Consider the following 25666-nt stretch of genomic DNA (forward strand, 5'->3'; position numbering starts at 1 on the left):
GGAAACTACAGACCTTTCATTCACTACCCCCAGACTGCACTATCACCCTATCTTCAAATTAATGTAAGAAGTCTCACCAGGATCAGAACCCAGAGGTGCAAATGATTAAATGGCTTGATATTGAAAATTCTGAGCTTAGTGTGTGGTGTTTCCATGAGCGCAAATCAGGATTTATCACTGGAAGTTCTAAACAACTCCTTAAAAGTCCACAGAACAGAACTATATTTCAATAATTATCTGAAGTCTACCTCATGTCTAACTTGAGAGAAATGCATGATCTGTTTCATATGGCCCAGTACCACCTGACTCCTGCTAACAGATTAATCTTTATTAAAAATGCTTCTTCTTGCATTTTTAGTTCTAATATTGGTGATGCCAGTTGACAAGATATGATTGCAAAATTTGGTGGTGACTATGAACAGGTGGAGATGCAACAGTTAACAAACAGTTAAACACATCAGTTGCATAGAAAAGAATGGGGAAATTACCTTTTTTTCTCAGCTAATCTGAGCCATTGATCAAAGGGAAAGGCTAAGAATGTTCAGCAGGAGGAACACAGCCAGGCCCTCAGAGACTGACAAGGAACCATTCAGAAACATCCACCAGTGCAAAATGAAAAGTCTCTGTAATGGGATTTTGTCAATGTGATGACCACTTCCTCTAGGATATTGACAATATATACAGACTTCATCACTTCTGTTATAATTATTTAGCTGTTTTTCAGTTAAACATTGTAGATTGTGGCAACTTTTCACTAAATATTTGGATTTTCATCAATTTTTAAGAAGTTTCAAGCATGAAATTTGATTTCAGACTTTCAGTTGCCAGTTCAAGTTCAAAAAAAACAATGTAGCCCACATAACCCAAAACAATGTTAAGTGAAATACTTAAAGAAACAAAACCACAAAAACTGAAACAAGCATGAATGCCTCAAACCCCAAATACTAATCCCTTGTGAATTAAATGAAATTTTCTGACATAATTTAAACATTTTGTGTGATTGCAGTAAGAAAAAAAAAGAATCCAACATACCCAAAAGCTTTCTAAAATGGAGTTTTGAATTTTCTATACTGGATTAAGATTTTTTTTCACTATTATTTACTCAATGTTTTGTAATGAAAGAACATAGAAGGAAAAAAAAAAAAATCTGATCAATCTAAATTTTCCTCCAGAACTTTATTCTGAAGAGAATTCAGGTCTTTCTTAAGGATTGAAAAAGACTTTTTGCAAAATGAAATTCCTGCACAGAATTTCTCTGCATGATTTAACATGATCTGCTAATTGCAGTAACTAGGTATATAATATTAAATTGAGATAAATAGGCAAAATGGTAATAATTCCTAGTTTATAAAAATAAATACACACAGAAGTAATCAAACCCATTACTAATTTACTGCACATCAAAGAATCCCTGTTCAGATCTTGAAAAGAAAAATGTACATTTCCTTATAATAAAGGATTTGCCTTTCCTGGTAACCTAAATGTTACAAACTAAGCCTGTCTCCAGGCATTTCCCTTGGACTCTCCCTAGAGGTTGACCATTTCCTGACTTTTTACCTTCTTTTATTTTTTCTGTTAAATGTTGTGGAAAATTTGTTCTGCCTTAAAATAAAAAAAAAAAAAATACCTTTACATATTTTATTCCAGTTTTCCACCTCCCAATAATTCCACACGTAAGTTCTTGCTATCCTTATGAAGGCATCCTGAACATACATGTGTGTAAGTACTAAATTACATTAAAAAAAGAGTGGTTTCTCAAATATTGATTAAAAATAATAGCAAGAAAAATTGTAACAAGTAAATATGATGAGGAATATTACCTCAAGCATGACCTATAAATATTCACCCAGTGAAACATGTACTTCAGGACACTAGAAAATCTTTAAATTTGGGAAGGGTTGTTGCCTGCTTGTACCCCCCCCCCACTCCCACCCACCTCCAATTTCTTTCTGAACTACCATTACACACAGATACTGGTATATAAAATTCTGCACATATGGAAATAACTTTTTAATATGATTTTTCAGTTCTTCCATCTTGACTGCTCAGTTTCTTCTTGAAGATTGGTTTACAATAAAATTGAAATCTACATTTTGATTCTGCATAAAAAGATAGACTGCTATTAAATTCACTGTTCCACAGGGACTTTATTAGGGCTGCTACTGAACTGTGCATCATTTTAATTAGAATTAACACTTTCATCTTGTTTATGAATATATGTAAGATAAGCTTTGAAATATTTAACATCTGGGAATACAGTCAAGCTGTCACAGCAAAATTAAGACATTTCACATCCATAACTATTATTATATAATAGCCAGATACCAAATAGCTAAACATTCATTGTTAGCATTTGGAGTATAATCTCTGTATGCATACATTTCCATGTCCTTTGGGAATTTATTCATGCTTTGATCAGGATCCCTTTGAAGCAACTTTTCTTTAAAGAGAGACATTTCAAGTGCAGTCCTTGACTGTGTTAGATGTTTCCCTGGTAGGTACGAGACCTGTTTTACATAATTTATTCTGCTGTTAGCACACACATCCCTAGATACACAGCGAGAACAGCACAGGCTCACTGCAGCAGGTTGGCTCCCAAGGATCACCTTCCCAGAATGGATATTTATTTTGCAGGATAGAAAGATTCATAGAAATGCCTGCTCAATAAGCCACCATCTCCAGGTCAGCAACCTCAGTAAACTCAAGGTTCTTCCCAGCAGAATATTCTCCTGGGATCTGATGGGACTCCTAAAAGTAAAATTAAGGGAGGTGGAAGCTAATCCAAACAAAAAAATCCCACAAAACCCTTGAAGAGAGGATTTTCAGCACATCTACTAAAACACTATGGGACTGTCAGACATGTCAAACAGTAAATCTTCGTTAATTTAGATCTAGAATGTCTTTCTTAGAATTTGGCACCCAAAATTAAGGTAGCTGACATTTTGGAGTTCCAGGTACCGATCCTCTCCTCCTGCCAAGAGCCCTGCAAGAGTCTTCCAACAGCAGTGCAGCTGAAAAGCCAATCCATCTTCATGACTTCTCTTGAAGCTACTGAGGATGGAAAAACCTCCAAGCTGTGCCTCTCTCTCACAGGAGTTTTTCTTCATTTCCTTTTTATCTTATACAAAGATGTCAGTTATAAATCGTGTCATTAACAGCACTGTCTTTGCCATTCCATTGTTTTGGTTTCTTCCCATTTAGCAGGAACTTAAGCTTGTGAGTAGCCTCCAAAGTGCTTTGCCCCAAAAAAGCCTCACAGAAGACATTTTGGTTGATGCAGTTTCTGAGAACATTTTGAATACCACTGCCCTTAAAATCTAAGTTATTCTATGACATAGAATGACCTTAAAGTCTATGTAAGTTTCTCTAAGACAAGTGATACTGATTTTTTTATATTATTCTCCACTATAAGGGTCAGTAAGAAAATGCAGAGCATGTTGGCTAAAGGGAGTCCTGTCTCATTTGCGTTATTACTGAGACATGCAAAAAGCAAATACAGTTCAAGTTTTTAAACACCAACACACGTTTCTTTTGTATTTAAGACAAACATCCTCAAAAATTCCTCTGTGCATTCACTCCTGCTTGTGATTCCTTGGCCACACCAGAGAAAACCTCTTATTGATCACTTTCGAAATTATATTTCTCAGCACAAATGTTTTAATAATTGGCTGAATGAAATGATGCTAAACCTCTACAGGAACAGTTTCATTACAGAACATGCTTTATGGTTTATTTGTGAATGTGTTACTGATTAATAACCTGCCTCGGAGGAAGTACTGCTGATTATCTTCAGATTTTGGATCTCTACTTTATGGGTTCTCAAAGGGGACATAACCTATATTGAAATAATAATGATATTTTAAAATGTTTCAATTATTTCAAGGCATAAATTTAAGTGTTTTTGCTCAGAAGCCCAAGGAGAAAAAAAATCCTCAAACAGAAAAAAAATAATTCCTAGATTTTGAGAATTTCTGAGCCATTATATATAATTAGAATTACACATATTCTACAAACTGAGTCAGATTTCTTATAATTGTTAAAAAATCCACAATCTACTGTAGTGTAAAAACTTTGGAAACTTTCACTGAGCAACACGATGACAGTGTTTTCTCTTAGCTTATATTTATTTTCCTAGCTCAAACAGGAATAACAACAATTCTGGAAACTGAATTTCCAAAGACAAATATATCAAGCCCTTATTATTGTGCCAGAACTGCTATTCTCCTATAAGAAATGGCTATGGAAATGCTTAAAGCACAATTGTGCTGTGCACACAGTTGTGCTCTTTTTTAAATTGGTGGCCAAGGCTTGTCACAGCTTCCTCACAAAGGATTTCTCTGTCACAAGTTTTAACAAATTCCAAAAGTAGCACAAGGCATTTTGTATTCCACAAGTGTTATCAGGGCTTTGTAAGTGAAGCATTATGCTTTTACTCTCCTCCATTTTGGTCACACAAGACCTCCTCCAAACTCAAATGTACATTTCCAGCACATTGAGGAAACCCACATGCTGAGGATATACTCAGCCATAATAAAAAACCCCACCACACTTCTCATCCAGCTGCAGGAAAACCTCCTCAGCTGTAGGAAGGTGCAAGCAACCAGTGCTGAAATTTTGGCCAATGCTGAAATTTTACATTCAGTAAATAGAACAGGCCAAGGGTTTCACTCAAACAAAACTCACCCGCATTCGATATATTGAATTGTTGAAACAGTTAGGTTTGACCATGGGTAAAGTGCAATGAACATCTTCCAAGGCAAATTAACATGAAATGTTTGAGCTGAAGCTTTAGCAATGGCAAGCAAGGGAAAGCTGCATTACTTAAAAATAGAGGCCACAGTTTCTGATAGTGTCTCTAGTATGTGACATACATTTTGAGGACAAATTCTATGACAGTGAGGGACACAGGACAACAACAGAGTCAGTGCATTCCTTCTTCCCCTCATGCCACACTACAGCATCCAAGCCCTCAGTCTTCTTGCTTTTTGGCAACACAGAAGAAACTTCAAGTTAAAAAATAACCAGCAGTTTTACAATGTACTTAGTTATAGAGTTGAATAGATGTAGAGATACACTTTATTTCTACTTTCTGTAAAAGTTAAACACCTTGTTCCCATTAGTATCACAATTTTTCCATGTGGCCATCACTGCACCACCCTTCTTTCAGCTGAGCAAGAGCAAATAACTAATTTACTGTGGGCTCCTGCTAATGTCAAATCATGCAGCTCTGTTACCAAGTCACACACGACAACAACAAAATCAATCCCTGCAGTCCCTTGGACAATTTTTGTCTACTGTTTATCAAGGATAGCTGGTAGGATCAATATCCAGCAATATTCACTAACGCAAAACCTGAGGCAACACACACTTGAGTTAGCAGCAAGCTTTTGTTGCTGAAGTTTCATGTCTGTGTGTACAAACAGAAAATATTGAAGATTTTCAGTTTGAACCTTGCTATTTAACCTCAGCTGGCTTCCTTGTTCTGCTATCAAGGCAGGTTTCTATTCAATGCACATTTCAGTATGAGAGTGAAAAACAGCAATTTGCAACATTAATTCAGTTTGCAAACAGTAAGTTTTCTATTAATGCAGAAAGTATTTAGGTGCAATTAAAAAATAAAGGCTTTGAATTTTTACAGTGAAATATTGTGAAAACCAGGTTACAGTGACTAATGTAAAGTTCTTTTTTGCTCAAAATAATGCAAGTATGACATGACAAGCATGTGAGAACAGCTACTGTTCATTTGTTATCACTGGAGTTTCCTTTCTATGTAAAATAAAGTGTAAAATGTTCTGTTTATTTTTTTTTTTTGTCCTTTAAATCCTTACTTCTGAAGCAGCATCCCTTTCCAGCTGCTTTATCAGACTTTTTGTGTTGCAATTTATCCAGCTGAACAATCTGCAGATGGCTGTAGATTTAGTAAAAAAGGGTTGGTTGTGAGCTGCAATGTGAATTTATACAGCACTGAATTTTTCTGGCTGTTAACTCAGGCAGTCATTGAAGACAGGTGCCCTCAGGTACTTATTTAATTCCTACAACTTTGTAACACTAAAAAAAAAACCAAACCCAAAACTAAAAAGAACCCCCACTCAAAAATCAAAATCAGTAATTAACTTAAATATCCAAATTTTTAAGGCACTGAAAGGATGATGCAAAAATTATCCAATTAAAATGTCCAAACAAATGAAAACACAACAAAACCAAAACTCAAAACCAGAAACAGCCATCAAAACAACCTAAAAGTGTTGGAAAAAAGGTAAAGCCAACTCAGACCTCTCTAGATGAGTACAACTCACTAAAAATTCATCCTTTTGACAGTAAGTAATATCCCATCCATACCACAGCTCACCATCCCTCATTTACCTCCCATTTCAGCCAGGCAACAATGTTATTTTTAATTCACACTAATTGCAAGCCCTTAAGGATAAAATGGTTTTTGTTGTGCAAGTGGAAAAAGTACAAATGAGAGATACAGCCTGAAATAGCTTGGCACATGACCTGCCGTTTAGAAATTAAAACCAGGATACAGGAACTTAAATGCTCCCAGTAGCATCTGCAATGTCCCCTCAGAACAGAGAGTAATTTAAATTTTTGTCTACTGTAAATACTCTAATATATACAGGCCTTGAGTTCAGAGTTTTTCCATATACTAGCAGCTATATGTGGTTACATACACTTAGAAGCTTTGAACAGTCATTATCAATTACTTTTCCATACTCTAATCTACACATTTGCAATTATCCACAACTTCCATTTTTATCCTGTCTTCGTTCTCACATTGTACTAAAAAACTATTAAACATTTCCACCTAAGAAGTGAATCTGGAATTGACACCTCACAATTCAACTTTACCCATATTCAGAACTGAAAGTTAAAATTTGTGTTGAGTGCTCACAGATGTGCAGCCTTACACAGGCTAAAGAGGAGGTTTTTCAGTGAAAAATATGTCACAAGTAATCACAAAGGTTTCAAAAGCTATCATTGAAATGGTGAAATCTAAAGCTCTGCAGGCTCATAACTTATGTAAAATAACCATCATTGCACAGGAAAGCAGTGTGGATTCCTTTCAGAGCAGTCACAAAGTTAAGAATCTGTTGTAAATTTCATTAAATATATGGCTGTTTACTTGAAAAAATTAATGCAATTTTAAAAAATTGATCTGTCACAGATATTTTTAAAAAAGACAATCAATTAAAAGACAGCTATTAAAATTATGTCTGTGAAATAGCAAAGCAGATAGGATTTTGATTGCCCCATTCTGTCACTGAGACAAAAGTTTCAGTTCTTAGTTCTCCACTCATTCAGCTTCTTCGACAAACTCCGGTCTGGCTGACAGGAAAGAGAAATTTGGAATTTTACACCCATTGTCTTAGGGATGTCTTGGGGATCCACTCCAGCACTTGTAGAATAGCCCCAGCTCTGCCACAGGAAGGACTCTGGTGGAAAGATTTTTTTCCCTTAAAAAGATCATTTGTAGCCATTGAAAACTTTCTATTTATTTTTCTGTAGTCAAAAGCCTTTTTATGGTTCTCCTTTAAAAATGGTTCCTTCCATGCCTGGTAAAGAGTCAATCTCCTGAGCAAAGAAACACACAGAAGAAAACCCGAAAGGAACCTTACACAATACTGTATCTCTGTAACTTGCAGTTCCAAAGTAGTTTATTCCCCCCTTTTCCTGTTTTGATGCCAGCACACAGGTAATTAAAGCATGATTGTAACATGAACTGCTTGGTTTCCCAAAAACAAAGCCACACTACAGATATATATATATATGAGGAGGAGGTTACTAATTGAAAAAGGAGAGTAGTTTCCACTTGGATCAGATGGACGTGCTAAAGAACACAAAGATCAGCTGCCAAAGCAGAAATCCTAACACTGAAACATTACCACAATTTCAAGTGATGAATAATGGAAAGAATTGTTTGTTCAATTAGAAACTCCATGTGTTCAGGCATTAGTATCCCTAGGAAGTGTTGTTCACTCAACTCAAGGTCAGAGAATTTGAATTTTACATATTCACTTCTAACTCTATTTGTCTCAATTATAATAAACCAGGTGACCCTGTCAGTGCCTGCTGTTCTACATTTTTAACACTTATCGTTATTTCACCTATACCAAATATATCCCACTTTAGAAGTGGTGGTTTCCTAAGAATATTTCTCAAGAAGAATTAACTTTATGGCTGGCAAAATACACTTTTGCACTGTTTGGTTGGTTAAGACTAAAGTAAAATCTGAAATTGCCATAATAATTAGTGTTTGCTATATATAATTGAATTTTTCTTTGCAATTAATTCCTACACCTTGAATAATTCAGATAATTTTTGGTAAATCATTAAGAAGTCAAACTTCAGTTAACAGTCATCCAATTATTTCTATACCATGCCTTAACAGAACTGAACCATTACGATTAAATTTATAAAAGGTTCCTTGTCATAATTGTTTGCTCCTATGTGAAAAACTCCCACCATGAAGTCCTGATATGACCTGCATATATTATACGTTTGCTAAATTTAACACAACTGATATCCTGGGCTGACATTCAGAGAACACAGAGTATTGAACATGCCACTTTTAATTGTTGTTTACCAGAATCCTGAGCAGCATTTCCTCCATCTAACCTGAAACTTGGTACTGGGGCTGATGTCAATGAATTGGCAAAGCCAGCAGTTCATATCAGAGCCACTTCCGATCTGCACTGCCAAATTACTAGTTCTAATTTATTTATTATGCCTAAAGATACAGAAGAACACATTAATGATGTTGCTATTTCAGGACTTTGAGGGCAAAATCTTGAAAAGTAGATTCAAATCAAAGACTGAGAGACTGTTTATGTGATAAATTGAGAGAATATATATTGCATTATATATTATACCAATATAATCTGGTATATTCCAGATTATCCCATTAAAAATGTACAGAACACACAAATACCTGGGAATCTCCTGCAGTCAATGTCACTTTTCCCCCAAAGTGACTTCAGAAAAGGAAGACAGTCCCAAATTACTGAAAAATTCCCTGTTAATATGCCTCTGAACTAACTGGAGACATTTAGGTGTACATTCAACAGGTAAGGATATTTTCAATCCAATTGGGAATTCTTCTCAGACATTTTGGCTCTGAAATGATGCTTTTAAAAGAAAATGCAATGGCTAGGGAATACTGAGAGATCCACAGAGAGAGATGCATAAATCTGACATATCTTGAAATAATTGAAATGTTGCCAGTTAGGAAAGCAGGTAAATGAGATTTAGGCAGCTGAAAATAACCTATGATTTTTAACAGCAGCAGTAAAACTGATCAAAGACTGGTTTTATTCCCATCCTTCCCGCTTTGCAAAATGATGAGCAATGACAATGACAGAACATCCTTCCTTATGCCACTTAGTATTTTGTGAATAGAGAGTCTGTATCTCCACAAATATCAAAACAGAAATTTATTCTTTAAATTCTGTGTCAGATAAACCATATTTGCCATGAAGTGCTTATTCCCCACTGAGCCATAGTCCGGGGTATAAAAAGTTTGACACCATTGTGTAAGTAGGGAAAATATATTCAAGTATCAGCAAGTATTACCCACCACCCAATTATTTTTCAGAACAGGCTTCAAAATGCAAAAATATTATTCTGACTGTTTATTTTCATGCAGAAGAAAGAAACGGTTCTCTCCAGAGTATGTCAACAGATTATGCCTGCACAAAGCACTGACAGAATGGTGCAAAACACTTTCAAGACTCAGATTTACAACAACTCCAGCAGGGAAACGGGAGGGGCAAAAAGGTTGGGGTTTAGGAGAAGGACCCAAAAATATATGAAAATTATATAAATATAGATCAGCTCTTATCAGGCTAAAATAGAGTGGCTTCAACTCTTCCCCCAACTAGTCCCCCTCTCTCTGCTTCCCTGAAAAGAAGCTCAATGTAAATTTAAAAAATGGTCTCCTCAGAGAGTTTGTAATGTTCAGGTTCTTTTTTTTAATTTAATGGGTATTTAAGAGTAAACTCAGGATTTACTAAAACAACAGCTCTTTTAAACTCTGAATTTGTTATTCATGTCTCAGCCAAGAAGCAAACTCGCAAAATAGAACATTATGGCTGTCTGAAAGACACACACACATATTATGGTTCAGTTCACAACCTGCACAGTCACACTGAAAAATTCCCATTGTACAAATGCATTCCTAGATGTCCAAATATGCATCTCTACCATCAGCTCTGGCACAAACGTGGCCACCCCAAAGAGGAGGAACCCCTCCACTCATGGTTTACACACTGCAGAGTGGGAACTACTGGAATTAAATTGTGCTTTACAGTTATGAAAGCATCTCATGCAGCTGGGCTTGCCTTGGGCATTATGTAAGCAATGTAAGACAAATGTATCCTGAAAAACTGTCAGAAAAAAAAAAAAAAGCAAAACATTCAGATTTACCGTAGAAGATTAAATGGACAACATCAACTTATGAAAATTATTTCAAAATATGTGGATGCTCTATTAGATTAGCATTTTTTAAAGTAAGGCAAATAGGTAAGAATATACAACAACTCATGGCTTTGGGTACACCATTTTACTTTGAAGGTCCTGTTCAGCAGATCTTATGGTAAATTGAATAAACCAGTGGTGTCAATGTACTGCAGAAAACATTTCTGGTAGACTTTGGCTGCTGCCTATATTGCTCATGTACAGAACTAGCATATGACTCACTTGCATAATGGACAGGAATTCATTCAGCATTAAAGTTTCAGAGAAAATCCTTATCCCATTAAGAGAGAAATCTTTTGACCTTATGTACAAAATTATGCTGGCTCCCAATAAAGGCACTGTCAACATTGTATCATTGCAATGAGTGTATTTTTATAATTAATGCCAGCAAGATCAGACAACAAAGTGAATTTTATTTTCTGATTACAGTGCATAGTGGTTTTAATGTTCTCTATTATCCAAGGTTGCTGTGCAGCTTGCCTAACTCCATCCAATCTGAGAAATTCTTGAGCAAAATAACAGAGTAATTTATGTAAAGGATGGGTACGGACTCTCTCCCCACTTTTTCCTACAAAACCAATACTGAATCACAGCAGACAGCCTCAGCAGCCATTGGGATATTATTCACAACCATTACTATAGAAAAAAGCACCTTATTCTCAAGTAATTTCAAAACTATTATGGACTGCTGTGGAAGAGAATATGACAGTATATGACTTCTCTTAAAAATTAAAAAAAAAAAAAAGTCAAACATTGTTTACTTACCATGACAGGAACCCTCCAGCTCTTCATAGCCCACACTGCAGATGCACCGTCCCAGAGGCACCAGCCAATCCCCATCTGCCCCACAATACAATTTTGGAGTGTCCCGTTCCTCAGCGCTCTTCACACAGGAGCCCCGTACCTCCACCAGCGAGGAAGAATCCACCCTTGGAATGGTGTCGGGAAACATGGCCAAATTACGGACCGTGAAAGGGCATTTCTTGTAATAGACACGGACTGACACCAAAGCAATGCATGCTCCAATGTCCTGGAAAGCAAGATAAAATCCCTTCTTGTTGATCGGCCCAACTTCGCGAACTTCCGTGTTGAGCTTGAGGATGCGGTCGCCCAAGTCCATCTGGGTAAAGCTCTCATCAGCAGCTATGGTATCAATTTTGGTGTACTGGTTTGGCTTGAATTTTACTCCATGAGGCTCATCTGACTCCATGTAGTAGAGATTGAAGGTTTCCTTGCAGGTCCCCAGCACCCAGGGAATGCTGTTGCAGTCCCTCAGGGTGAACTTCATCTCCACGTAGATTTTCTGTGCGGCATCGCGAGAGACCCAGTTGGTTTGAAGCCAGTTGTTCTGGTTGGGTTCCATCACATTGCACACCTGGTAAGTGTGGATGGGACGGTTGTGTTCATCCATTTCAGTTATGGCATCCCACTGGAAAGAAAATAAAACTGTTTGAAAATATGTTTCAGTATGTATCATGCATATACACACACAAGTGCCCCATGTGTATGCACCGATGGCTGAATTATGAATAATTACTTCAGGAAATATGGTAGTTAAAAGACGATAAGTATAGAACACCACACAAGTTTGATTTCAGAAACTTCACAATAAATTTCTATTAACAAAAATATTTAAAAATGACTGGAGCCTAGCAAAGAAGGAAATACAGGTCATGTTTATATTTATATATATATTTCCATATACTTTACATCAAAGGCTCATAAAATGCTTATTACATAATCTGCTACTCCAAAAGATTACCAGCCTCCCAAAAATAGCTTCAATATAACTGAATCAACTTTCCACTGAGCAGTCATAATATCAATGTAGCACTAGAGATTTTTTTAAATCAAAACACAGAACTACTTATAGTTTTGTATCCAAAGCCCACCAGAAGTCTAAGCTTAGCTTTTAGATGTACTGATCCATTGGGGTGGAAGCAGTAGGAAAAAAAATAAGAACCAAAACCAACCAACATTAAAGTCACATTAAAAGGAAGATATGCTGGATGCTCCATAGAGGTCTCAAAAAGAAAAAAGAACTAAAAAAAAACCCACCAAACAACACTGGCGTACCAAACAGAATTAAAAAGTAGTTGGCTGTTTAAAAAAAAAAAACCCAATGCTTTTAAAATACAGAAGAGTTTTCCAAACTGGCATAGTCCAGCTTAATTTAAAAGCCTCAATATGATACGGTTTCCTAAAATTATTAAGGAAGGGAAAAAAACCCAAAATATCTTCCTCTTACTTGGAGATTCTCCTCAGAAATATTTATATATTCACTCTGAATCAATATCTTAATTTGAACTTAGAAATTAAAGCTCTAAAGTTAGCTATTAACCATGCAGTTAATGGTATAAATTTATTACTTCTGTAGGAAAGTAAAGGCTCAGCACTTCAATAAGTGGTTTCAAAGAATAAAACAAAATGGATTGATCAAACAAGGACAAGGCTTTAGTCCACTCAAAGCAGATCTCTCATGCTTTGTGCCTGTGCCTTTCCACTGTGCTCCCAGATAGCCTGCTGAGATCTCCCATTTTAGAGGAATTCACCTTTTGGGCAAGAAAACTGTTTAAAATCTGCAAAATGTTTTAATAGAGCCAGTAGTCTAAACATCATATATACAAAATATTTGGAAAAAAGTTAACATTGAACATCTCAACCCAGCAATTGCACTGGGCCATGCTGGGTGAGTATGGTTAAAAATACAGAATGTGCACTTAGGTACTACTCCTAGATACTGAGTGGAAACAAGATGACTTGCACCACCCAAAAAAGTCACTTTCAGTGATTGAAAAGTCTGACAGAAGTCACTCTGTGATAGTCTCTGACATGGACACAGCCTCCCTGCATGAAATACAGCTTTTAATTTTACTTGAATTCTCATCTGATAAAAAGTCAGGAAAAGCAGCAGCTGAATTCAGTGCAGTCAACAAAAAACCAAATAATTTATCATACACACACAGGGTTTTTTTTGGATGCATTTCATATTATAGCTCTCATTTAATCAAATTTTAAGTTGTGCAAAAATTCAAAAACAAATGAACAGAAGCATGTCAGTGATGATGTCTACACAGGAATGTGGTGGCTCCTTCAAAAATCCCTGACCTGACACAAAAGCTGGCAGGAGCTGTCTGGTTTAGACAAGCTGACAGTTCAGACCACCTTCAAACTTTGCCCATCCCCATGTGCTGCTTTACCTTCAAAACCTTTTGATTACAGTCCATTCAAATGAGGAATACCTCTCCTAATATTGATGGAAGCAGCAGCAGCATAAAGCTAATTTTTACACCTGGAGTAGCAGGACTTACGGAAAAGACATGTTTGGAGGAAAGACTTCAAACTTCTAGTTCAACAATAGAATAAACAACAGCATGGACATGCAGCATAAAGGAGGAGTAAATCACTAAAATAGAATAACATAGAATTTGAAGACTAGTGGAGAGAAGATTAGAAGATTACCCATCACTTCAAAGTACAAAAATTAGATTCAGTTACAAACCACACTGGGATTTTAGTTAAAGTCTCAGCTGTTTCCATACCTCTAAACTACTTTACAACCTCTCATTCTTCAACTAATATTCAACAGCTCTACAAAGAACACTATTAAGAGCAAATCATGTAACTTGAAGCTCTGTAATACTGAAATCTATTTTCATGGATTCCAATTTTTTTTAAGTCTATTTTAAAACAAAACACTGGAAATTTAAGAAAAAACTGCAAGAACTTTTTAGTAGTACATATCACTACTGAAAGCTGTTCCGATTAATAGGGGTAGATATATCAAGCAGTTGAAAATATCTACTTCCTAATGAGCTGATATCGAGGTAAACTTCACATGTAGTGAGAGACACCTCTCCCACAAGCTGTCACGCTGATTGATGGATTGATATTGAGTTCTTAATCTCAGATAACAGTTATTGAGGCACTGAGCCCAGCAGCAGTTTGGTAACCTGAGATAGCAGTCTTAGAATCCTGCAACCTTCAAGATTCTTTATTGATATTTTACCTCATTTTAAGAAAACAGAGGGGATGCTGTTTACTTAAGCCCATGCCCTCACTCATCAGTTTATGGAAGTAACCATCTGCTCACAAATGCAGCTAATTTTGCTGCATTTGTATTCTAGGCAAGAGAGTTTCCCCCTGCTTTTATCCTTATCATTTTACTCTAAGGATACTTCTCCAAAAATGAAGGATTCTGGACCTGCACCAGTGTATCTGAGCTTACCCCTGAAGGTTGTGTCAGAATTAACATGACATCATTTGGGTATCAGGCACACAATGGCACCCCTGGGTAAAATATTCTACACAAACCACTTGTTGAGTAAAACACACTGAAGATAAGCACTGGCTTTCCATGCAGAGAATTGAAGGAAGAAGTAGTGCTTGAAAATAACATGAGATAGGAAACTGGGGAGCAAAACCCGGTGACTTCAGCCATTCTGTATTTTACTATCTGCTAAGACGACACAACTGTTAAGGCAAATCCTCAGTGGTGATAAGTTTTATTCTTACCTGGCAACAAGAGGAAGGCTTCCATTCTAAACTGAGGAACAAATATAAAATGTTCATGCTAGAGAGATCTGGTTTACTCTCTTGGCTTCAGCAAGTGAAGTCATTTTAGAAATGGAATTGTCAACTATTTCTTACACGCAAACATAGGCTGACATTTGAAAATTCAGTGAACCTGAACTGTAGAAATGCAATTTTCTGACATATATATCCCTCATTGCCCACACACATTCACTTGAGAGAGTTCAGGTCACAGTTAAAAAGTCCATCGTATCAAAGGGATGGACTGTGTTTGTTGTACAGAACTGGTACTACCCTGAAAAAGAGTCAGAAGGAAGTTGCAAGTGTGTCCATGCAACTCATATACCCAAACACAGGTAAATAAGCGTTTTCTTACTTACCACATCCAATGATGAGAAAAAGAGTGCATACAGTATTTTTTTTTTACCCCACTAAATGGTTTACTTCTTATTTAGGTCATCCCAGATCTCAGCTGGGAGTCACCTAATGAAATCTTTACATGGAGAACACTCTCAGCTGTTCCCTCCTGACAACCCTATAGATCCCACTTCCATGGAAACAAGCAGAACAGTAAAAATAAAGAGAATTTTAAAAGTTTTCTAGAATTCCCTTATATTAATCTCCAATGAGATGATGTTCACAAAATGAGATCAGAAAGGCCCAAATGAGGAAACACCAGAGGAGGACTCGCACTTGGCATGCAGCTGCCATCTGACAATGCACATTTACACATCTCGCTGCTGTAGTGACATTCAGGCAAAACCACCTACACTCTACATAACAGAACTGAAGGAAAAGAAACTTATCTCAAAGTAATGTGCTTCGGAAATGAACATTTTAAAGCACTGTTGCCATTGAAAACAGCAAGACTAAAGAATATTTAAAAGACCTACAGGATTGCTCTAAGTTAGAGGTATCGAGGCGATATTTTCCCCCTTTCCCACTAACTCATTTTTCTTTTCCTTCATTTTTCCCAAGATCTACAGTTCTGTATGTGAAAACAGGTGCTCAGACCCCCAAAGATGAGTGATAACACTGAACTCCCAAAATATGCCTGTTTGAAAAAAAAGCAGAGAAAATTCCCCAGCTATTTGTATATATCTTATCAAGTGCCAGTCGATGTAGTTGGCAAAATAAAACAGCAACTGAACAACCTTATGTTCTTACATTTAAAGTTAAGGTGGTTTAAAGTTGCTTAGAGAATGAATAGCAATATGTAGCACAATTTTATTATCTCTGTAGAACTAAAATGACAATCACAATGCAAGATTAGAGGAAATTGTGACATCTGTTTTCTATTCAGGCACAGAATATGAGAGTAAGAGGGCAAAGCCCTCAAAATCTGTGGAAGTAAACATGATTAAAAGGAAATAACAAAATCAGAATTGAATAGATAAAGAATAGTTAGGGCTAAATAAACAAGAAAACATGGGAAAGTTGTTAATGAACTCAAAACAGAAATTCAAAAGTGAGTTGCTCTATTGTTATTTACATTAAGCACTGAACAACTGAGAGATGACCTGCTCCAGGTGATCCAGCTCTGCTCTGAAAACTCTTCTGGTTCATATAAATGTTTTCTACAGGCAAGCAAGACCTGCATTTGTTAAGATTTGAGGATGAACCCCAGAATTCAAGTGAGACCAACTTCAGATACATGAAACAATTGACTCTCAGTTGGGGATTAGCCAGCATAGGACTCTGGGATCAGCAGGCAAAATAAGAGAGCACTTCTCCAGCTTTGGAGACTGAATTCAGACTGTTCCAAAAGGAAAGAGCATCAGAGGTCTTGAACAAAGAACTTTGTGCACCTACTAAAAAATATAAAGATGACAAGAAATGTATTTGAGTGTCAAAATACCTACTCTGATGCAGGGTTCAGGCTAGTGAGGCAATCCATTTATTTGACTGAACAGAATTTAGACAGAAACATGATAATGCATCAATAAAAAAGTTACACATAGAATGATGTTCATACTGTCTGGGCAGGGCATAGAATGTATAAAACAACAGGCAGAGAAAATAATACATAATTCCTTCCCTAACAGATCATGAAAAAGTACATTCAGAAAAGAGATCTACAGAAAAATGGGAAGAAAACCCAAAAGAAATCACGCACATATGCATACACATGTAGGTTGTTTATCTTAAACTGAAATATCATTGAAACCAGCCACTACTATATAAAATACCTTTTCCCCAGCACTCTGGAACAAGACCATGGTTCCCCTAAATGCATTATTGATTATAAAAGACTCAATGACTTGTGCCAAGGATCTGCAAGGATGGTGTTCCACAAATGAGACACACTAGTAAAACCTCAGCAGGCAGTGAGAGATGCCACAATTCAGTTGTGAGAAGTGCTGCTGATCACCTTTCCAGGGGCATCTTATCCCTTTGTAATGCAACACTTCCAATGTATTCAGAACTGAATGGAAAGTGAGAGCAGAAAGTCTACACATTTTCAAGATACTACAGTTCATAACACTTATCCCTGCTGCATGCCCTTCAAAAATCTGGCAGTGCTCTATCTCTAGGACCTGTGACAGAGACCTTCTCTGCTGGCCTCTGTCTTACAAAAGAAATAATAAAAAATACATAACCCAGTGGTTTTACAGGTATCTGTCACTAGAATAGAGCTGGGACTGGCTAATCACAATAGTTGTGTGCTACATTTGGCTGCCAGCAGCTGCAGAGTCTACTGTGATAAAACACAGAATATTGCTGATAATGCTGATGCTGGCAGGGCAAGGGGAACAAGAGCCCAGCAACCCTCCCTTGGCTGAGTGACATTTATGGGATTAACCAGGAATACCTGAAGAATGTGACAGCTCCAAACACCAACACGCACATGTTGAAACACAAGGGTCTACTGCGGAATAACAGATGGGTGGATGGAAGGATCAAGTTTGGTCACTCAACAGAACCACAGACTGGCTGGGGTTAAAGATCATCCATGGGCAGGGACTCTTTCCACTATGCCAGGCTGCAGCACCCACAACTTCTATGGGCAATCTGTTCTGGTTCCTAACCACCCTTATAGGAAATAATTTTCTCCTAATACCTGATCTACACCCGCCCTCTTTTCAGTGTAAAACCCCTGTCCTATCACTACATTACTAAACGTAGTAGTAAATTAGTAAATATGTAAATAGATATATCATGACTTAAGATATATAAGTGTTAATGCTTATATTTTATAATTGGAATAAGACAGACAAGGACTGAGAAATAAATTACAACTACAAAATAAAACTAAATCAAACTGTAGATTCCAATTAAGCTCCAACAAGTATTAGCTGTTTAATAGTAGAAAACTTATTTGCTGCTGTGTTGCTTTATTTCCTAAATATGGGGAGCTGCAGCAATCCTGGCTCTGCCCTTCCCAGCACTTCCTACACTTGGAGTAACTGAAGCAGAATGTTACAACACTGCTCAGTGAAGCCACTTGGTACTTTGGTAATGCTGCACAATATCTGTCTGCATCAGCTATGTGGCCTGGGGGACCTTGCTAGATCTCCAAAATAGCACAGATAATGTTGTGGTAAATGTTTGTGGGCCCTCAGGTATTTAGAAACACAGAAAAACAGTGTGGAAGAAGCTTTAAGAAAAAAAAACAACAAACCTTGAGCAAGCTCTAAATTTCTAGTTTAGAAATTTCTACAAATTCAGAGTTTGCCTGTTAATCTTATTCAGGTGTTTGTGAGCAGCCCTGGGCTGTCACATCACCACTGCACTGGCTCTGACTCCCCAAGCCCCTTAAGTAGCCATGCTGGGCCATAAACTCCCCTCCTGGCAGACCTGCACTTCCCAGGAACTTTAACCCTGCCAATTGGGCTGACCTGCTGGGAAGCCAGAACAACTTTAAGGGCAAGCAGAGATACCTGGTAGATTTTCTCAGCCCTCAGTTTGAGAGCTGACCTTGTCTGCCCCATGATATAATGCACATATACTGAGTCAAATGACTGCTTTTACCATATAAACTCTTCAGAAACTGTGTATTGCATCACACCACAAACCTGACTTGAATGCACAAATTTCCAAACATCAGTTCTGTTTCATTTGCTTTCCCTGCCTTGAATCTACAATTCTGATATCTGAAATTCCCCTTCAGCAACAGAATATTTTCTGCCTTTACCATTCCAAGCAGTGGAGTTTTAGTGAATAGCACAGAATCCCGCACACCAGTGGTCCTGGCTATGTGCACCTACAAAGAGGGCTATGACTCAGTTTCCCATTTTCATTTCCTGACTAGTTACTCCAGGAAAAAAGCTTTTCCATAGCATTGATGGCAGAAATTACATAAATACCTTTTCAATCTCCAGGTTTCCTCACTGAAAAGCAGTGGATCTCGGAGATTTTTATTTGGGCATTGGCATATTTAAATTCCTGCAATTAGCAAGCAGTCAATGAGGTTAATATGGATGAACTGAAACTCAGAAGACTATCTGTCCACTTCTTCCATCTCACTCCATTTTTTTCTAAAGTCTGCTTTCTTTTAAGAAAAAAAAAATCCTGTCTTTTCTACTTACTAAACTTGTACTAGTCCATTAGTGATCCTAATTGAAATTATACAAATGGAAACAATTAAAAATAATAATTACACAAAGTAGCTATGTAAGGCTTTTCATCTGTGGAGTGCTTTATAAACACTAATGCATTAATTCAGCCTAAAGCATAAAACTAAAGAAGCAAAACTAAAGGTATTAAGAGGAAGGTGAAGCGACAGATCAGTGATTTTTACCAGCATGCTGTGTGTCAGGAGCTGTATCACTGTGGATGCCCTGATCTGACACTACTCACAGGAGCCAAACTGATGACACTGCAAAGCTCCCCTGCAGCACAACTCTCCCTTTGAGCATTTACTAATGGGCTCCTTTAGAACCATTCTCCATTCCCCTCCAGCTGTTGTGCTGCCTGGTGAAGTGGAGCCCCTTCCTGCAGCACACATCTGGCTGGAATACCTGTGACCCAACTGCTGCTGGAGAACTGAACACTTGCACCTTTCATAAATCACCTCCAGCCTCCCACCACCATCCTAACAAGTGTTATTGCTATCTACAAAAACAAATTCATGACTTCATTTTTTCACAAGCTACTTATCCCTTCCAGGCAGGGGAGCGAAAGGGGGAAAACCAAGATTAGAGCTATGTGACTAATTAAAGGCACAAACTTATATTTATTGGCTTGCAAGGGATCATGTTTATATACTCCAGTGAAAGCCGAAAGCAATGCTATCATAGCCTGACATTTAACTGAGCCTAAAACCTCTGGAAATAAAATCTGAGAGGTGAACAGAAGAACCAATTATTACAAGTGGAGCAAGCTGAATAACAACATCAGTAGCAACTCAGTTTATTTGCATGTAAATTCATAAGCTTCTGTATTTCAGTTACCTGCATTACAACCTTACTCATTTTCTAGGTTAAATGGAGCCATGCCAAAAAAACTCTAAGGTATAAACTTCTATTACAGGTTGCAAACATCCTTAATAAAGCGTCCAAGATGTGCTGAGAAATGAATACATAAAATAAGAAGCCTAGAGTATTTTTAGAAGAAAGAAAAAGAAAGGGATCCATATGAACCTTATCTATTGTCTATGAACTCCAAGGAAGGAACAGAGAAAAAAAAAAGGGAAGAGAAAGGAAAATAATTACCAGTGTTTTCCAGTACATCAGTTTGTTCATCCTTCTTACGTAATTACTTATTTACTGAGGACTTGCAAAGTAGCACTCAGGGAGCTCAGGCTCAGACATACTTGTTAAAATGTCCTGGAAGAAAATAACTTGCTACCCCTTTCCCAGTGCACCTTCCTTTCTTCCCATTTCTGAGTGCATAAATGGAGGGAGCATCAAACTCTTAATTATCCTATACTGTAAATAAACTGGCATTAAACCCATTCCACTCACTACAGTCGAGGAGTGCATAATCAAAACAAACTCTCAGACATCTCATTTCTACATGGTCCTGTATGTGAAAAGATGTGAACTATAATGACTCCCATGCTCTTTCAACCTCCCTTACCTCATTACTCATATTTTCAGCTACATTAAAAGTAATTTTGTGAATCAACTTCTGGGAGAAAGGAGAAGATTTCATTTCACTGTATTTCAGTTTACTTGGTACGCAGGCCAGGACATCTTATGTAGGTTTTCAATCCCTTTAGGTTCACCCAAATTAGAAAGCAGCTAAAAGGTATTTAATAAAGAACTTCTTACATTTATTTCACAGGTCTGCTGTTCAGGTTACTGAAGGAAAACAGCCTATGGTACTGTGGGGAGATTTATACATTTGCTTGCTCTATTTACAGTTCACACTTTTCTTAGAACACTACAGTCTCCCTAGGATATGTAGAACAAGCTCTGGCTTTCCAAAAGGACCTTGGTCACAACACAAAGCAACATGAACCATGTGGGCACACTGTGCTTGGGGCATGTCTTCATCAAGGACGTACCTAAATACATGTTGACAATTTTTAGCTTAATTTATTGCTGGCTTTTTTTTTTTTTTTTTTCCTTTTTATTTAACTGATAATACTTATCCTTTTACTTTCCAGATACTGCAATTGCAACAGTACCTGACTTCAGTGTTTAAGTACAGTAAGACTTTTTTCACCCAGCTGAAACCTAGAGCTTTATTTGGAAGCTACTGTAGATAAAAATCATAGCAGCTGGCAGGGGGTGGTCATGGAATGTCAACTAGAGGTCAAATTAGATGCCAGGTTCTTTTGTAATTTACCAAAAGATTACACTTTGCACATATATCTTGCAGAACTTTCTCTGCTGTCACAACAAACTTGACCCTAAGAGAGCAATGCTTTATTAAGTTACAGCTGAACACAATTGTTGAGATGTTGGTCCAGTGCCTCTAGTTAATATATCACCGACCAGCAGGATGTCCTTTTAAAGGAAAAGCCATTTATGTTTGTCATTTCAGAGCAGTAAAAAGAGAAAGGTTTCTTGTTCTTGGCATATGTCCTCACAAGGTATTTTTTTATGAATGACAGTATAGGTTGGTTGCCTTTTGTTAGTTTTTGTTTGTTTTTTTTTTTTTTTTTTTTTTTTTAAACCAAACTGCTACATCAGTGAATCTCTTCATATATATTTAAAATATGTCCCACAACTTTCTGGTCAATTCTTTAAACTTTTTTCTGTAGAATGAGAAATTTTTGCTAGGAAACAACTACTCTTTGTGGGGATTTTTTGCTACTACAATTATGCCTTTAACAGATCTCACAGTTTTCTAGAATGCCAATGCTGGAGTATTCACAGGGCCAGGGAAGATGGCAGCACAATTCAGCTTTGAGAGTTATGAAGAGAATGTCAATCCTGTAAAATCAGGAGGTTAGACAAGAACCCAAACTCCAGGAAAATGGAGGAAGAAGCCAACTTCACGTTCAAGTTTTTATCTTCCTACTCCTCTCTTTGTCCAAGAACTGTTCTGGGGACCACAGCAATGACTATATCTAGCTACCATTTTTTAAAGGCAAAATACTTATCACACATATATAAAGTGTTGTAATCAAATTATTCAATATATGATAACCATTTAGCAGTTTCCTGACATTTCCAAATTACTTACTTTTTGATACTGCAGAATGTAAATTATGGAGGAACACAATTCTCCCAATTCCCTGAAAATTTCGTTACTAGCCTATGATCAAATCAGAAATCTGAGTTCTGCAGCTCCCTCTTAAGAACAGAATGGAAAGTATTTAGGAACAACACTTCTCCCTTTTTATGACATGTCCTTGCAATCTTCAAAGCTCTGACTCTTTCACATTTTTGTATTTGGGGAAAAATATTGGAATATATCGTCCTTCTACTAACCCTGATTATTCTGGAGAGAAAAATGGGAGCCTGTGAGAAATGAAGATGCTGCAGGATCCATGGTTCCATACAAAGGAGCAAGGAACTGAGGCTGCCCAAGAAGGAAGACATAGCCCAAAGGAGACAGAAAAGAACCTTATAATCAGAGATATCACCTATCCATCACTCATTCCTTAACCACATTTTTGTCCTCTTCATCAATCCCAACCATGCAGGTTGGAGTAGACAAACAATGAGCATGTATGACTGACTGAAACAAACCATTTCTATCAATTTAATGTACAGATAGTTGTATTATTTTTGCTGCATTGCATTTGTTATGTACAGCCACATGAAGGGCACATTTTTCTTATGTACCTGTTTTTCAATCCAAAGCTTTGACTCTCATGAAAACACCTCTCAAAATTTCTACCCTTTTTTATCACATTTGAGAATCTTGCATATGAAAACCCATGAAATTCTATTATCTGCTAATCACACTCATGATCACTTTTATTGAAATTATATGTCTGCAAAAATGAGAATTTTCATAGAGCACAGAGTGCTGAATTCAAGTCCTCTCCCACCCACCACTTCCCCAAACGCACTACAACTCTTCCCTAATTATTCTGCTCTTCTGCTGAAACATGAGATGAAGGATCGTTAGAAGCAAAAAAATGCCTTTTGTAAATTGACATATGTAGAATATTGACCTGCAAACCCTTCTCCAATTTGCAGAGCCCTTTCTTGAAGCAGACGTGTTAAAATAAGCAAGAAGAGTCTGCTGCATGCATCCGTTCCCTAATGAGATCTGACACAATAATTAGTGTGCAGCAAGCTGGGGTAGTTTAATGTACTTCCCTTCTCATTTCTATCCAACTTTATAAAAGTTTCATTAATCTTTGCCACCAACAACAGGAAAGCAATAAAATGGGCGTAACAGCACAAGTCACAGAACCTCACAATCTGTGCTTTTTTTCAGTCCCACCATTCAATACTGGTTTCTGAAAATAACCAGGTGACTTCACAAAGGCCAATTAGACAGTTCAGGTAGTCTAGGCACGCTCAAGTTCACCTTTCAGAGTTGCTGGAGATTAGAAATACCAGACTGAGTTTTTGGGACAACCTGTGATTTTGATGTGGGAGGGAAGAGCACCACAATTGACAGCAATCAGTTTTTTCATGCTCTGAAGAGTTCCTGCCTTGCACATTGTTCTGGCACAGCAAGAAACACTTAATCTTAGCATTGTAAATACAAAACCAGGAGAACAGTAACCAAAAAAAAAAAAAAAAAAAAAAGGCACAGAATGAACTGTCAGCTTTGATGTAACACTTGTGCTACTGAAACAAAAAAAAGGAAAACTATACTAAAGCCTCAAGCTGACAAAACTGCAATAAATACATGTGAAAGAATTAAAAAACTTCAAGAGTAAGGTCTAATATTTTTGTTCCCTTCACAAATGAAATAAAGTTTCACCCATTAATTGAGATTTTCAAGTCCAACTTTCTGTGGAAACCATTTATTTAAATTTGACACAAATCCTTATTATAATTTCACAAATTTCATAATTCTTTGTCCTGTGTGTGTATTCCTGCATCAACTTCAGATATGCAGGAGAGGCACTTAAACCCAAGACTGGAAAAGAAAAAAAAAAAATTACTAAAAATTTCAGATAAAAGTCACTGAATAGGGGAGAGCATCTGCTACATCCAAATATTTTTCTGTCAAGACTAAAACCATGGTGTGCTAAAAACGTAGTGAATCTTAGAGTAAAATAAATACATTAGTCTCTTGTACATAAAACAACAGCTCTTGAGTCATACTTGACTCAAGTGATTCAGAGGCTCTGGTTGAAAGCTTAAATAAACGCAGGGCTAAAAAAAAAATGAGCAGAAAAAACCCATTTTGTTGGGAACAGCACATCTGGCATCTTTGAAATCAAGGACTTGAGTCTTGCTTTTGCCTTTACTCCTGCTTTTTTCTTCCACACCTTTACAAAACACCATTTAGATTTCAGCAGGTCATCTAGAAAGTAATCTTTTAAGCTGTGATGTGCAAAAACTCCTTCATGTGGGCTTTTTCTGTAGACAGGACTTCCCTTTCTAAGATGAGCAGGTACTTAGAACCAAGTGATGTAGCTATGTAAAGTTATGCTATTTTAATGATGCTGTCAAATAAAGTTATGTTAGAAATTGTACAGATTTCTGTTTTTTCCTGCAATTTTATTTTCCTAAAGAATATTTGGCCTTTAAACTTGCTGTTTTGATGGAAAGCTGTACCAGAACACCAACAACTATCCTTTAGTGTCACAAATCGATAGCACTGCATGCAATATTTAATACAAACTGAGACCCTTGGGCCTGCTCTTTTAGCTTCTAACATCAAGTTTTTCTTACTTGCAACATTTTAAAATGGCAGTTTTCCTTAAAAGAAACAAAGGGCTCCAGTAACCTCAGGTATTATTGATAAGGCAGGCTTCAGCACAAATAAAATCTTAAGATAATCACAGCAGCAATAAAAATATAAATCTAGGCAGCTCACCCATTTTTAACTTTTTTCATAAGAGCATTTATGCCATTAAAGTTTCTTTATACCAAATGCAAAATACACAACAGTGTTTTAATCTTTGAGAGGTTTATTAAAATCTAAGTATATTCTTCATATAATTATAGGAGAAAGAGTAAAATAACTGGGAGATTGGAGGGTGGAGAAAAGGCAGAAACAGTGAAAAGCCCCAGCTGCTTCAACATCCTATTCCTAAGTGACCATTGAGAGAGTCATTGAGAAATTTAAGAACTGGGTAGGGCCACTAATCCAGAATAGTCCCAAGCTGTTATCTTCATAAATTTTT

The 25666-nt window shown here is 37.0% G+C and overlaps 1 protein-coding gene across 6 annotated transcripts in view; it reads right to left on the reverse strand.

Moving 5' to 3' along the window:
- The window catches only part of EPHA6 (EPH receptor A6), a 383007-nt gene that overhangs the window by 284785 nt on the left and 72556 nt on the right, over nt 1-25666 (reverse strand). For all 6 annotated transcript variants that reach the window (XM_021550126.3, XM_021550124.3, XM_021550127.3 and 3 more), the window contains one exon: nt 11242-11905. In XM_021550126.3, the coding sequence (XP_021405801.2) occupies nt 11242-11905 (664 nt within the window). The remainder of the gene's footprint in view (nt 1-11241; nt 11906-25666) is intronic.

The sequence above is a fragment of the Lonchura striata genome, chromosome 1, assembly GCF_050655825.1.
Source record: "Lonchura striata isolate lonStrDom1 chromosome 1, ASM5065582v1, whole genome shotgun sequence".
Taxonomy (NCBI): domain Eukaryota; kingdom Metazoa; phylum Chordata; class Aves; order Passeriformes; family Estrildidae; genus Lonchura; species Lonchura striata.